This window comes from Notamacropus eugenii, chromosome 5 (assembly GCF_028372415.1).
Source record: "Notamacropus eugenii isolate mMacEug1 chromosome 5, mMacEug1.pri_v2, whole genome shotgun sequence".
NCBI classification, from domain to species: domain Eukaryota; kingdom Metazoa; phylum Chordata; class Mammalia; order Diprotodontia; family Macropodidae; genus Notamacropus; species Notamacropus eugenii.
Genome location: NC_092876.1, coordinates 415,548 through 430,045, shown reverse-complemented (window position 1 = coordinate 430,045; position 14,498 = coordinate 415,548). Strand labels below are relative to the sequence as shown.

The 14,498-nt window shown below is 48.5% G+C and overlaps 1 protein-coding gene and 1 pseudogene across 1 annotated transcript in view; both read right to left on the bottom strand.

Annotated features, from left to right (window-relative positions):
• Positions 1-8,050, bottom strand: part of LOC140508088 (BOLA class I histocompatibility antigen, alpha chain BL3-7-like) — a 104,349-nt gene extending 96,299 nt beyond the window's left edge. The window contains exon 1 of the mRNA XM_072615838.1: positions 7,958-8,050. Within this exon, the coding sequence (XP_072471939.1) occupies positions 7,958-8,021 (64 nt within the window). The 5' untranslated portion in view covers positions 8,022-8,050. The remainder of the gene's footprint in view (positions 1-7,957) is intronic.
• On the bottom strand, positions 5,709-7,147 carry LOC140508465 (BOLA class I histocompatibility antigen, alpha chain BL3-7-like; annotated as a pseudogene).
• Positions 8,051-14,498: the final 6,448 nt, after the last annotated feature.

Below are 14,498 nucleotides of genomic sequence, written 5' to 3'. Positions count from 1 at the left end.
ATGACACATTCTCTGACCAATTCTATTACTATCCCATCTGTAACAGACCAGGGTATCTTCAATTGTTTGTGTGTCATTTGGTGAAGTTTTAATAAATGGAATGCTATTGTGGTTTTTGAAAATTTAATATTCAAAGGCATGATTACACTTCAATTAGAAGTTTGGTGAAATAAATACACATTTTTTCCCATACAAGTTCACAGATCCCCTGAAAATTCTCATCCAATTCATCAGGGGTCAGTGTACCGCAGGCAAAGAGCCCCTGAGGTAGATAAATATAACTTCTACTTTGAAGCTGAGTCCCCTTCTCACTGGGAATCTTCCTTGGGTGTTCCAGACTGGCTTCTCTGAACACCCATGGCTGACCTAGCCTGGACTTCAAAAGCTGCATCTACTCACGACCCTGTGTTGTTTACAACTGCTCCATACATGTGCAATTTGTTCCCCAGTGACCCAGAAAGCAGCTGAAGGGCCCTCTATTTCCAGAATCTTCTTTCAATAACTTGTTATTTATCATTGTTCTACTGAATATGCAGATTTTACTTTCATAGGAAAATCCTAGAGATCAGAGGAATGGATTTGGGCACTAGAGTCAGTCAGGCCAACAGCATTTAGTGAGCCTGCTATGGACTAGGTACTATCCTTGCAATGGTGAATTAAATTGGAAAATCTTTCCCATTCATTAATAGGCCCATTAAGTCACTTGGAGACTGTGTTGGGAGGAGTTTGTTGAATGGGTGGAGTAGGAAGAGGCAGAGGTAGAGCAGAGATGAGAGGAAGTTAGTGTGGAGAGCAGTCAGAGCTAGGAAGGCTGCAGAATTCTGGGTATCGTCAGTGAAAGAGCTTGTCTGTGATTTGTTTAATGGAGCTGGTTTGGGGGAGGCCTAGCAGGGAAAGGCTTGGAGATGGTGTTGTTCTCTGCATTGTTATAGTGTATTGATTTTTGTTGCTGTGATGGACTTGGGTCTGAATAAATGTTTTGGTTCTGCCTTCCATGTGGAGAGTCCATGGTATTTTGTCATTCTGAATTGCGCTATGATATTCATGGCTGTGTGAATTTCACATTGGCGCTACAGCCCTAAGCAACTGGACCAGAGGATTTCTGAGGTTCCCTAATACTCTAGATTGATGTTCCTCTGTGAAGTCCCCAAGCTCACAGGGAAGTCAGAAGGTTTCAGAGGCTGGTTTGTTAGAGGACTGTACCCCCAACTCCGCTCTTCACACTCATCATTTTAGAAGGGAGGATGCTATAATTCTAAATCTCATGATGCTATGAATATCCATGGGGTGTGAGGACTGTCCCTGCTTAGGAGATAAATGACTGATTTCAGACTGGGAAGAATTCTTAGGTTTCTGAAAGGAATGGATGAAAGTCATTTTAATGAGTGTCATGATGACTGAATGACCGGAATTGGCAAAATCATAGGATTTGGTGCTTGAAAGCAAAAGCAGCACGCATTTGTATAATAAGTTTTACAAAGCACTTTGTAAGTGTCTGAGACAGAATGTGGACTTAGGGCTTCCTGACTCTGTCAGAGGCTCCACTGAGGACATGAGCCCCAATTTCTTCTCACATGGATAACTGTGAAAATGAACTTCATCTGCTGGTTTAACATTCCCCTAACTTTGGACAGGGTCAGGGGGGTTGTTTTTTAGGCATGTGACGGAGGCACAGGGGCTGTAAGCAAAGGTGTAGGTAGCATGACTAGGACACATGAGGATGCGTCCTCTCCCCTCCCATCCTGCTCATGCCTTTGTCAGAACATTCCAGAGATACTTCCAGATTCCAGGGAAGATCCCTGCTATAAACAAGGCATTTGGGAGAGGGAGGGCTGCAGAGTGAGGTACCCATGTTGAAGGGATTAACTGGAGATACAGCAGGAAGATTTCATAGGCAGACCTCCACAGGTCTATCTCTGGCAGGTTTCACTCAGGGTTGCTGCCAAGATTGGGAGGCCCCATGTTGGAGTGGAAGACCTGAGGTCAAGTCCTAGGTCTGGCCTTCACTGGGTGTGTGGTTCTGAGCACCCCGCTGAGCCTCTCTGTACCTTAGTTTCTTCATCACGAGAATAACATTTGCATTGTCAGTGATACTGAGCCTAGCTAGAAGCCAGACCTCTTGCTTTGAGCCTATGAGCTACAGGGAGACTGTTAGGAAAGGAAGAAGAAAAGCCAAGGTCATTAGGGCAAGCTCAAGTTTGGGATAGGAAGGCTGATTGGGATTGGTTTGCTGGACCCTGACCACAGCACATATGCTGGGGTCTCTAGAAGGATGTTCCCCAACAATTCTTCCCAGCGGGCATTCTCACCATCCTTCTGTGGCCTATGTGTGTTGAGTGGGTAAGGAGCAAAGGCCAAGGAAGTCCTTGACATGAACCAACTGGAAGTGAAGGGGAAATCTGAATCTGAGAGTCGTTCAAGCCCTCAGAGGTCAGCTAGTTTAACCAGTGATGTCAACCTCAGAGAAATGTGCTGTTCTTCAGTCATGCCCAACACTCTGTGATGCCATTTGTGGCACTCTTGGCAGAGATACTGGAAGAGTTTGCCATTTCCTTCTCCAGCTCATCTTACAAATGAGGAAACTGAGGCAAACAAGGTGCAGTCACTTTCCCAGGGTCACACAGCTTGTAAGTGTTTGAGGCCAGATCTGCACTCTCTCCACTGCACCCCCTGGTTGCCCCCAAATAGAAATGGGAGCCACTTTATCTACTTAAGGATCACTGTAGGCCACATAGTGACTTGGTTTAAAGATGGTTTATTGTATTTTCATTTCTTTTTAAAATATCTTTCAGCTACTCTTTAATCTGCTTCCAAAGTATTCCAGCAGGCTGTGTATCTGCCCCCTCTGCTCAAACCTACATCTGCATGGCATCCACAGTGGATCAAAGCCCATAGGATTTGGTCACTCAGCCCCTTCAAGGCAGGGGCCTCAGAACCCTAACCCTCCTGTTTCTGCACACCTGTAATGGCTAAGAGGAGGGATTTGGAAAGCTGGACTCTGGGGGTCAAAGAATTTGGCGATCAGGGCCACAAAAGCAACTCCAGTTGTAGGAGAGATGTTTCACATTTCAGTGAACTAATCTTTCATCAGAGACAGAAAAGCAGTGTTTTTGCCTTGCTCCTTCTAAGCCACTGAGGGGCAGGAAGTCTTGAGGGAAGACAAGCCCTCCATGAACAAATCTCCAGAACAGGATGAGCAAGGCAAGAAGACGATTCTGGGATCAGAGCCTACTCCAACCACAGGGTCCCCAAATCATGTGTGGCCATGGTACAAGATGGCTTACACCCCAGACATCATCCACCTAGTTCTTAGCACAAAATCCTCACCTGCTTGGGAGGTGAACAGAGGCTCAGGAGAGGCCTGGAACCTTCTGCTGTAAAAACTATGTCCCAGGCACTTGGGTGAGATATGAGTAACACATGTGTGGGCAGGACCCTAGGATCTGACCTGAAGTATTTTTAGGAAATGTTTTTTCTTAATTATCACAGATCAGCTAGGAGACAGTTGGGCCTAAGTCTCTGGTTGGTTCCTCTACTTTGTCACTGCCTTCCTTAGATCCATTAATAATTGGAATGGGAGACTCCCAGACACAAGGAGTGTAGAACAAAGAGCAAACCTTGGATGCCCTCAGATGAGGAAAAGCATTGTCCAGTGCTAAGCTGAGGTGGTGATTATAAGATGGCAGAGAAACAATTAAAACATTCTTCTTTTTTGGAAAGAAATACTGGAGCAGAACAAAAGAAGGAAAGGCAGATGTTCTCAGCAGCTTGGATCATTCCAAAGGGGAAAGGAGAGTTGAGGGGGGAATCATAGGTGGAGAGAGATCAAGCGGCTCCAACCATGTACAGGGTCCAGACTCCATGAAATTGGAGAAGGGGCAGGAGGCTCTTTCTATTTAGGAACTAGATATTCCCTCCTTCATTAATTCCAAAGGGAAACGCTTCCCTTCCTGAGACAGAAGATGAGCCCCCACCCTGGGGCAGTCTAGAAAGGGGACAAGGTGGTCACTCAATGCACTGGCCATCATCACCAACAGAGATGGAGCCCAGGGGCCTGTACTGAGCCCTGAGCAGAGAGCACAGAAGCCTTTAGGGAGGCCCCTGGAATGAAAAAAAAGCAGGGACATACACACAAGGCAGGTGGAGGGGAAGTCAGGCATAGGGGGAATGACAACAAAACAGAGAGGTTAGTGGTGAGGGCCAGCCCACCCAGCAGCCTGTCTGGGCATGGCTCCAGGCCCAGGAGGAGTGTGCAGCCTGGGTTCTGTCTGAAGCCTTGGAGCAAGTTCTAATATACCTTGCCCACAGGTGTCCCCATGCAGTACAGATCAAAGACAAATGTCTGCCCCCTCACCATGTGTAATACACTGACCCCACCCCACCCCACCCCTCAGGCTCCTTCCCCTCTGGGCTCAGCCCCCACCTGCACTCCCAGACTCAGCAGAACAAATAAAAAATTTCTCAGGCATCTCCAAACTTTCATTTCTTTTCCTCTTCATGTGGCCAAAACATCTCCACGTGGTCATCCTGTCCCCCACAATCCCCCACCCAATGGGAAACTGAGCTGAGATCGTGGAGAAAAGCTGAAGACTGCAGAGCAGTGATTCATCAGGCTGTTTTATCAGTCAGAGACCCCAGAGGTCAGGGCAGCCTCAGATGTGAAGGAGGCTCATTCCCCAAAGCAGACAGAGAGACAAGAGGGAGTTGGGAGGTAGGCTTTAGAGAACAGGGTGAGGGCTCTGATGAGGCTGCCCTGGGCTTGGCCCGGTAGAGTCCAGAGAGGATTCCAGGGGCCAATGCTGAGGAGATAAGCCAGGGGTCAACAGAACAACCCGCGGACTGCAGACTGGTTTTCTGTCTCAGGTCCATGCCAGGCAATTCTCTCAAGCTGAAGAAGTAAAGACAGATTCAGGGGGGATCCTCCAAGTCCCTTTTGGCTTCCAGCCTCTCGTCATTCTGAAGGGCCACCTTCACCACCCAGCCCATCCTCAGACCAACCTCCCACAGACCCTCCTCTTTGCTGGGCCCTCTCTACCCCAGTTCCCCCCTCCCACTCCCTAAACCCTAAATGGGCTCCTTCCAGGCCACCCTAAGGTTTCAGAAGTTCAGTGGTTTATCCTGGAGACACTAAATTACAAGTAGGACTGCACCCCCTCCCCCACTCCAACCTCTAGATCCAAGAGGAAGAGAGAATAGGCCCCCAAATGGGTACTTCCCCCCCTCCAGGCCTGCCTCCAGGGGTTCCCAGTGCTGGTCTACAGCCTCCAGCTGGGGAGACACCCAGGCCCTTGGGAAGAGATCTGAGCTGAGTCTGAAGTAGATTCCCCCCTCAGCCAGCCTGTTACACCCCTGCCAGGCATCCTCCAGAGAAATGGCTTCTTGTTAGGGATTTGTGTATCTAGAGTCTTAGGGCCCATGTGACAGCCCCTTAGACAGGAAGCAGAGGAGTTGGGGACAGAAAGATAAGCTACCAGGTCAGGGGAAGCCCGGATCCCCATGGTGCCTGCTCCCCAATGACTACCAATCCAGGCTACCTGAATTCCTATTCCTATTCCACATCACAACTCCAGCAATGACTGCAAGGAGGAGGAGGAGGGCAGCAGCAATGCCCCCTACAATGAGCCAGGTGGGTGAGGACTGTGGCTCTGAAACAGAAAAGGGATGTGAGAGGACATGACCCTTGTCAAGCCTGAGCACTAACCCCTCCCCTACTTTGCCCCATAACTCCCCCTCCCTCTCGTCCTGGGAGGTGGGGGGATGACCTTTTCCCACCCCTCCTCTCTGTCCTTACCACACTGCAGGGTGAGGGGCTCAGAGAGCCCCTCGTGCTGAACTCAGCAGGTGTATTTGTCTTCCTGGCCAGAGGTCACATCCACAGCTGCCCACTTCTGGAAGGTGCCATTTCCTGCAGGCCTGGTCTCAATGAACTGTGTCCTGGGGCTGTTCCTCCCCATCCCTCAGCCAAGTCAAGGAGATCTCCTTAGGGTAAAAGTCCTGGGCCCTGCACCGAAAGGTCACCTCCCCACTGGGGGCAGTGTGGCGGGTCACTGTGGCAGAGGGTGGATCTAGAGGCAAAGGTCAGAGCCATTACCAGGCTCCCTTTCTCCCTTCCCCTCATCGGGCACAAGGCAGGTCAGGGCAAGAGGAACACCCCACAATTTGAGCCATGGGGTACATGGGGTCCTGGGGGTGGGGAACCTGGGGCTGGGGCTGAGAAGGATGGGTTGGGGGCCTTGAGCTCCTGGCACAGTTGGGTGGGTCTGGAGGCAGAGGTCAGAGGTAATTCCAGACTCCCCTTCCCCCCTCCCCTCCAAGGCCACAAGGACAGGTGGGGGGAGGGGGAACATCACACAATATGCCTTGGGGCACAAGGGTTCCCTGGGGATCGGGAGCCTGGGGCTGAGGGGAGGCCTTGAGTGCCTCGCACACTGGGGAGAGGCCGGAGGTACCTGTCCTCATCAGCGTGTCCTTCCCCATCTCCAGATGCTTCTTCAGCCACAGCACGCACCTTCTCTCCAGGTAGGCTTTCCACGTCTCTGCTTAGCTGCTGTCCGCCTCCCATATGCGCTTGGTGTTCACAGCCTGGGGCACCTCTGTCCTCCATGTGAGGGTCTCCAGGTCCAGAGAGATGTAGTCCCGCCCGTCGTAGGCGAATTGGTAAAACCCGTGCTGGAAGGTGAGCTCGAGGGACACCTCGCAGCCCTACGTGCGCTGGAGCGTGTGGACGCCTGTCCCGGACGGCCTTGGTCAGTGTGGCCGGACCCTGGCTGACCCTAGCCCCGCCCCCCGAAACCTCTAGGGGGCTCTTCCCCCTCCTCCCCAGGGGGGCGTCGGGTGGGAGCCCGCTTCCCCGACCCCCGCCCATCCTCCGTCACGCACCGTCCGCGCTCTGATGGAAATAGCCGCTAATGTTCTGCAGGGCCACACGGAACGCCTGTGCGTTCCCCCTGAGGATCTCAGTCTCCCGCTCCCAGAACCACGGGTTCTCCTGGACCATCCGCTCCATCCACGCCGCCTGCGGCCCAGACCTCAGACACTGCCTGTCGGTGTCGAAGCTCACGATCTGCAGATCGTCCACGTAGCCCACGGTGAGGAACCGCGGCTGCCTGAACCCGGGCCGGGTTATGGCGGTGTTGAAATACCTCATGGAGTGAGGGCCTGGGACATGGGAACGGGGCCGCGTCAGGGCTAGGGGTGCCTTGACCCGACACCGACCCTTGACTCCGTCACACCCGGGGAATGATTTCGGAGTCCCGACCCCACTATCGTGAGATTCCCCGCCGGCCCCCAACATCCCCTCCATTTAGCTCCTCACCGCCATGCCGGCACACCGTGCTCCGCTCCTATTTAGAGATCAGCAAAACGCCTTCCCGGAGAACAGCCCAGGCAGATCCTAGGACCCCTACACCTGGACTGCCTGCCTCCCTCGCCCCGCCCCCATCTCTGCTCCCGGTGCGAGGTCTCTCACACTCCTCACCCTCCGGCCCCCACCTTGTGTCCTTACCTGCCCCGTCTCCCCCACCCCGATCCTCTTTAACAAAGCTGCTCCTGGTTCTGTCCTCGCCCTTGGGGGGAGGGGTGTCGGGGAGACCCCGGACAGCTCTGCTCCTTCTAAACGCCCCCAGGACTATCACTCCCATTCTCCCTCCTGGAACCCCTGCCTCAGCTCCCCATGACATCCACCCCCTACTAATTCACTACCCGCCAAACTAAGGAACTGACACCAAGACACCCCCACAAGCCCCAGCCAAAGCTAAGGGGCGGCAGAGTCCAAGTCCCTGATCACCCACACAGGCTTATTTCCAACTTCTTCCTTTCAGCCTGCCGGGACCGCAATGACCTGAAGGAGCCGGGTCTGGGGAGACCCTCCCTGGGCTGGCATCGGAGGGGCTTCCTGTAGGAAACCCCATCCTAGCCCCACGGCCACCCCCGGGTACAGAGTCCAGTCGCTCCTTACCCGCCCAGGTCTCCTGCAGGGCCAGGGTCCCCAACAGAAGGAGAGCGCACAGAGAGCTCTCCATGGTCCGCAGGAACAGGAGCCCAACATCAAGGAGACTTGTCTGCGCTGAGTTTTTGAAGGGACGAATCCCTGCCCCACGGGCTCTGCCAGCCAATAGAATGTGGGAGACAACAAACTTCACTGGTGACTGGGCAGAAGGAGCCTGCACAAGGTACGAGACCAAACCTGAAACTGCCTGGGATGAAATCCCCTTCTTGATAGACCTTGGCTCTGTCTTTGTTATTCCCAGAACAGCCTCTGATTCTATGGAGCAGCCGAGGCTCCCTCCCTCCCATCATCACTTCAGGAGCCCGCTGCTCTTGTGCTCCCAGCTTGAACCAGAGAAAAAGAAGGGTTAGGGCTAGAGTCCACCCTGCCCTCCAGCCCTCCTCAGTGCGACCCTTTCCCCTTCTTAGAAGTTGGGGAGAAAATGTCGCCCCCCCAGATTGAGGGGGTCTGAGGACTGAAGAAATCTGCAGGCTGACTTGAGCCCAGGAGCTGCCACCTCAGATTTAAGGGCCTCCATCCCAGCTGTGACTCAGGCAAGTCTTGTAACCTCCTAAGCCAGGACACAAGAATGCTGAGGAAATCAAAATCCAGCGAACGGAAATGGGAATCCGAGTAGAAGAGGGGCAGGGATGTGGCCCAATGGGTAGAGCCAAGGGCCTGTAGTCAGGACTAACTGTCTTCCTATCCAGGCCTCAGACATTTACTAGCTGTGTGACCCTGGCAACTCACTTAACAATGTTGGCCTCAGTTTCCCCATCTGAAAAATGATCTGGAGAAGGAAAGGGCAAGCCACCCCAATTTCTTTGATAAGAAAACCCCCAAAGGGGTCACAATAAGCCAGAAAATACTCAATAACAAAAAAGGAAAGATCTTAATTATTAAAATGGAGAGCAGTGTCATTTCAGCCCAAGGCTGGTTCTGAGCTGCCTGAAATATGAAGATGTGAATGCCTAGCTATTTTTTCTTTTCAGAAACAATGAACCTGGGCACATTTGGTAGGATTTTCCCTCTTTCATGTCTCATCCCCCCAACTAGGAAACCATGAAACTTCGGAATCCATGGAGAGCATTTTAACCCTGGAGAGGATCTGAGAGATAACCTCCTTTATTTTCCAGATTAGGAAACTGAAGACCAACAGTGCACACTTACATAGCCTTGAATACCCAGCTCTGGTTTCTTCTTTTTACCAAACGTAGTAGCCATAATATTGACTCTAGTCCCGAGTCTCATCCTAGTTCCGAGAAAGTCCAGACATCTCTTTTCATGCCATTTATCATCAACTCTATTGCCTCGGTTCCTCTTATTTCATCATTCTGTTACTGTCATGCACAAAATTCACCCCTTCACAAGACATGGCAAGATTATTTTCCCATGACTTCCTCTTATTGTGGCTTGGAGATCTGTTTTCAGGTCGTTTGCAGTTGCTAGGACTTTAGTAACTTTCACATCTTTTCAGCACTCATCTGTTGGCAATGGCTCTTGGTTCACATTGGTGTAGGTCTCTCTCTGTATGGATATAAAGGACTTATTTTGCTCAGATTTGATTTATTATTTGACATATGAGTTAATCAACAACTTTCATATTTAATCTCCATTTGTTTTAGTGAAAACTTTTAAATTTTATGTGGTTAGGATTATCTATTTTTTTTAAAGTCTCCAATCTTGGATTAAGAATGCTCCTTGACACAGTTGTGGAAGTTAAGTGAATGGATTTTCTTCTGATTTTTTCAAATAAATATTTTTTCACTCAGCAAAACCTCCACTTACCCTGCTCAGCATTCTTAAATTGAGAGATAAAGGAAAACAAAACCTCTGTTATTAACTTGTATGCTCAAGGGCAGCATTGCAGCTTTGTACAATTGTTTATTCCCCCCAAAACCCCCAAAATGTATGTATATATGTATAAGATTCTGCTCTCTGAATCTTTAATCTCCATCAGGAAGTAGGGAGCATCTCTCATCCCTTGACCTCTGCAGTCTCTCCTTTGATCCGTTCAAGTGAGATTGCTGTTCTGTTGTCAGATTCTTCTCCCACCAGACCCTCCTCTGTTGCACAGACTTCTGCTTCATCTGGTTTATGGGAGATGCTTGTCCCTCACCTTCCCCCTCCTCACAAGCCTTTGTCTTCTGGAATGTTCTCAGCTGTCTGCTCCTTGGTAAGTCTTTCTTTCTGGACGCTTGCAGTATTTTTTTTTTCTTTGACCTTAAGCTCTGGATTTGGGCTAGGAGGATCCTGGGAGTTTTTATTTGGAGTTCTTTCCAGAGATGGGTTCTTTTTATTTCCATTTTGAGCTCTAGTTCTAAAGACATCCAGTAGTTTTTTTAATGTTTCCTTGAATTAAGATTTAGGGCCATGGTTTTAATGATTCTTAAATTCTCTGTCCTTGATATGATGTTCAGGACAATAAGTTTTCTTTACAGTTTCTCCTGTTTTTCAGTCTTTTGCTTTCATTTGGATCTTGCTCGTTATGACATGGAGTCATTGGATAATGTTTGGTCCATTCTAGTTTTCCATATATTTGTTGTGTGGACAAGGTTCTGCCACTTTGGGGGCAAGCCTGTGAAGATTAAGATGAATTCTATGTCATTTCTTATTGATCCTATTTACAATTTATTGATTTTGTGCTGAAACTGCTTTCATCCTGTAATTGCCTAAGTTATGGTTCTTTGTCTCTAAACTTGGTTTAGAGTTCAGCTGGTCTATACTAGGTTAAGCTGAAGAGTCCAGCTCTCCTGCTCGAGGAATTTTGCTAGCTTTGGGAAATGGATAAGAAAGCAAGGGGGTTTGGGCCTTACATCTTTATGCCACCAAGTTGTCCTTCCAAGATATCTGGTTTACTGTTCCAATGTCTGGGCCGCTATCCTGCACCTGGACTCAGGCCATGGGCACCTTTAATCCCACAGGAGGAGAAGGAGAGTTGTTGCTCACCTCCATTACCAACTTTCAACCAATCAGGTTGTTCCCTGGCCTCAGCACTGTAACTAGGCCTTAACCCCACGATGTCACCTACCCTGCTCTGCTCTTTCTTCTGTGCTCCCCCAAACCCACAAAAAGGGAAGTGTTCTTTTTCTCCAGGCTTCTGGCATAAGTGGAGGCAAGTCATTGACCTATTTATTGATAGGTAACATTCCCTGCTAATAGATGTCATCTTGCTCAGAGATCTGCCTCAGCTTACCCTTCTGTTAAAATTTAGTTGTGACAAGCCCTTTATTCCACTTCTAATTCTTTCGTCCATAGCTGTAAGTTCAATTCCAAATTTTTCCACAATGAAAAATATCATCTCTAGCTTTTTCTTACTCTTTTATCTCTTATTTGCTGTCTTCCAGAAATCCTAGTTGAATTCTGCCCACTCTGCTTTTCTTTGAGGCTTTGTGTGTTGATGTTTTGAAGTCATTTTCTTCTTCTGAGTTTGTGTCTTGAGCATCCTTTTCCCCAAGGTAAACTTTGTGGTGGGATCCTTTCTTGTCTGCTTATTCTTTCAGTCTCCTTCCTGACCCTGGACCTGATGTGAGAGCCAGGCTTTCTCCGCATTCTGAAGGGCATGTCCAGAATAACCTTGTTGCTGCTTTCTTGAGGTTTTGAGTTGTATGTTATTCCAAGATCTCAGGGAAAACTTACTTCAGGGACCTGTAAGTGTTCAGTGCACCCAGGATGATCTGATTCCCTGTCCTTCCCCATACCCCCCATCATAGATCTGCAAATTTTTGAACTGTGTTTGAGTCTGAGCAATACATCTGTGGTATTGGCCCATGTGGAGATTACTGATGGATTCAGCCACTATAAGCCAACTGGAATACTATGCTGCTAGAAAGTGACAGAACTTTAGAGTCCCCTTTCGTGTAAGACTTTTTCCCTGGTTATTCTTCTGTAGGCTTCAGACAGGGCTGGAAGAGACCTGAGATACCACACTGCTCCTGGGATTGGAACCACAAGTTGCTGCTTGTCTTGAATGTGTTCTAGCCTTTGACTCATTACCAGGCTCTCACCCTGGATCTGCCAGGGAGGGAGATCCCTTCAGTCTACCCTAAATGTCCAAGCCCAAGTTGAGCAGTAAGCCTTTCCCTGAGTTAACATGCTCAGCCAAGCCTCTCGTGGTCAGATCCCTTCCCCAAGGTACGCAGAACCCTCTCTGTCTGGAACAATGCCTCTCTGTGTGGTTTCTTGGATTTCCCACCCACGATTTATGCTGGTCCATGCTCTGCATCTTCTTTTAGAAGTCATGAATGTGCCAAGCTAGAGGTTGTCTTTCCTTCTCCTTTATCTTCCTTCCTAAATCTTTTAACCAGTTACTTTTATGGTCAGGTACAGTCTCCATTCTGAGTGCCAAGTCTTACCCTGACTTTTCCCAAATGGCTTTCCAGTTCTCTCTGCAGTGCCTGTATAAAGGGGAGTCCTTCACCTGCCCCTTTGTGTTCTTGAGTGTGTCTGATGCTGGACCACTGCCTTCAATCGCTTTGGCTTTTCTTATCTAGTTTGTGCCCCTTCTTCATGTATGAACTGATAGAGAGAGGGATGAGTAGAAGCACAAGAACATGTACAGTGTATCTTCATTCTAGAAGAGGGCCAAAATGACGTCACTATGTTAGGGTGGCGTCACAGTGTGTCTGAGTGTGACTGATCAGACCAGTACAAGCTTGGAAGGCTGTACCACAGGTCAGGCACAAAGAGTTCACGTGAGCATTTGGGTGGATTCTCTAAATTTACACATCTCGTTTTTCTTTTGAGCTACTTCAATTCTGCTTTGCTCATAGAGCACACCACCTTCTCTGATGTGGGCACTCCATGCTGGGCAGTCCTGTGCCAATGTAACCCTAAATTATACATACATAATTAAATAAAATATTTTTATATTTTAAATATTTTAAAAATGTAATTAATTAATTTAGTTTTAGTTTTCAGCATTCACTTCCATAAGATTTTGAGTTCCAAAATTTCTCCCCATCTCTCCCTTCCACCCTCCCCAAGACAGCATGCATTCTGATGACCACTTCCCCCAATCTGCCTTCCCTTCTATCACACCTCTCCCTTCTCTCATCCCCATTTCCTTTATTTTCCTGTAGGGGCAGCTAAGTGAAGCAGTGGATAGAGCACTAGTGCAGGAGTCAGGAGGACCTGAGTTCAAATCTCACCTCAGACACTTGATACTCACTAGCTGTGTGACCTTGGGCACCTCACTTAACCCAGTTGCCTCATCCTGGGTCATCTCCAGTCATTCTGATGAATATCTGGTCACTGGATTCAGATGACTCTGGAGGAGAAGTGAGGCTGATGACATGCACAGCCCTCACTCACTCAAAACAAAGTCAAGTGTAAGTCATGTCATCATTTCTCTGATGGCATGGTCTTCTTCAGAAACGAAAGATGAACACACACATTTTCCTGTAGGACAAGATAGATTTCTATGTGCTGGTGAGTGTCCCTTGGTCTGTACGCAGGTTTCATGAGATCTGTTCTGTTGCTAATCCCATCTGAGATGCTTCAATTCAACAGACATTGAACGTGCATAATTGGTTACCCAATCAAGAAGGATTTATCATCAGCTGACTACAGGCCAGACACAGTGCTAACTTGTAACTTGGGATAGAAAGGAAGATTAGAAATAGTCCTTGTCCTTAAGAAACTCACATTCTGATAGGGGAGACAGCACATATACATGAGACGATGCAAACTAATGATAGAATAGATGGAGTGGAGGAGGAGGAGGATTTATACTATTAAGCTGGTATAGATTTGTGGCAAGACAAGCACCATGAATCCTTCCACTTCTGTTCAGCAGCATATGAGTAAAAGTTAAGAAAGCGAATGCCAGGAGTCATCCAAGGTTGGTATGGGGCAACATGTGATGGATGGTAAATGAGCAAAGGATTAAAGTGCAGAGGATAGGGCACAGGTAACTGGGTCAAGATTGGGAAAGGAGGAGAAGGTAGCCATAGGAGAGGTTCTGACCTGAGAAAATCCAGCTGGCAGGTGAGGTTAGAGGTTATATTGAGGATGAAGAGAAGGCTTAGTAAAAAAATTATGCACACGGTGAAATGGATAGGTAAAGGAAGCTCAAAATTCTTCATCATGAAAATAAAACTCTCATGAGTGATGGCAAGAACAAAGTTATGACGACCTTTGTGTTGTAGCTGAGAGGGAGTAAAAGGGTAGGTCACAGGGGTTTGTGTAAATTGGGGAATTGGAAATTTAGGATCTTTGAAGGAGTATCAATATATTGATGAAGAAGAGAAAGATTGTAAGCCAGGAAATGAACTTGTGAGAAAGAAGGGTAAATGTTTAAGGGCTCAGTATGTAAGAGCTATGAGAATCTGGGGTGGGTGATAATGGTATGCTAGGATTATTTAGCACGTGGGACAAGGAGATCTATAGGATCCTCTGTCCAATGACTTGAAGGAGATGACTGACAGATCTGTGACCACAGAGTGCATTCATTTTCCTCTTTCATGGTAGGAGTGCTCTGAAGAAGAAATGGTCCTTTTTGAAACAGGAC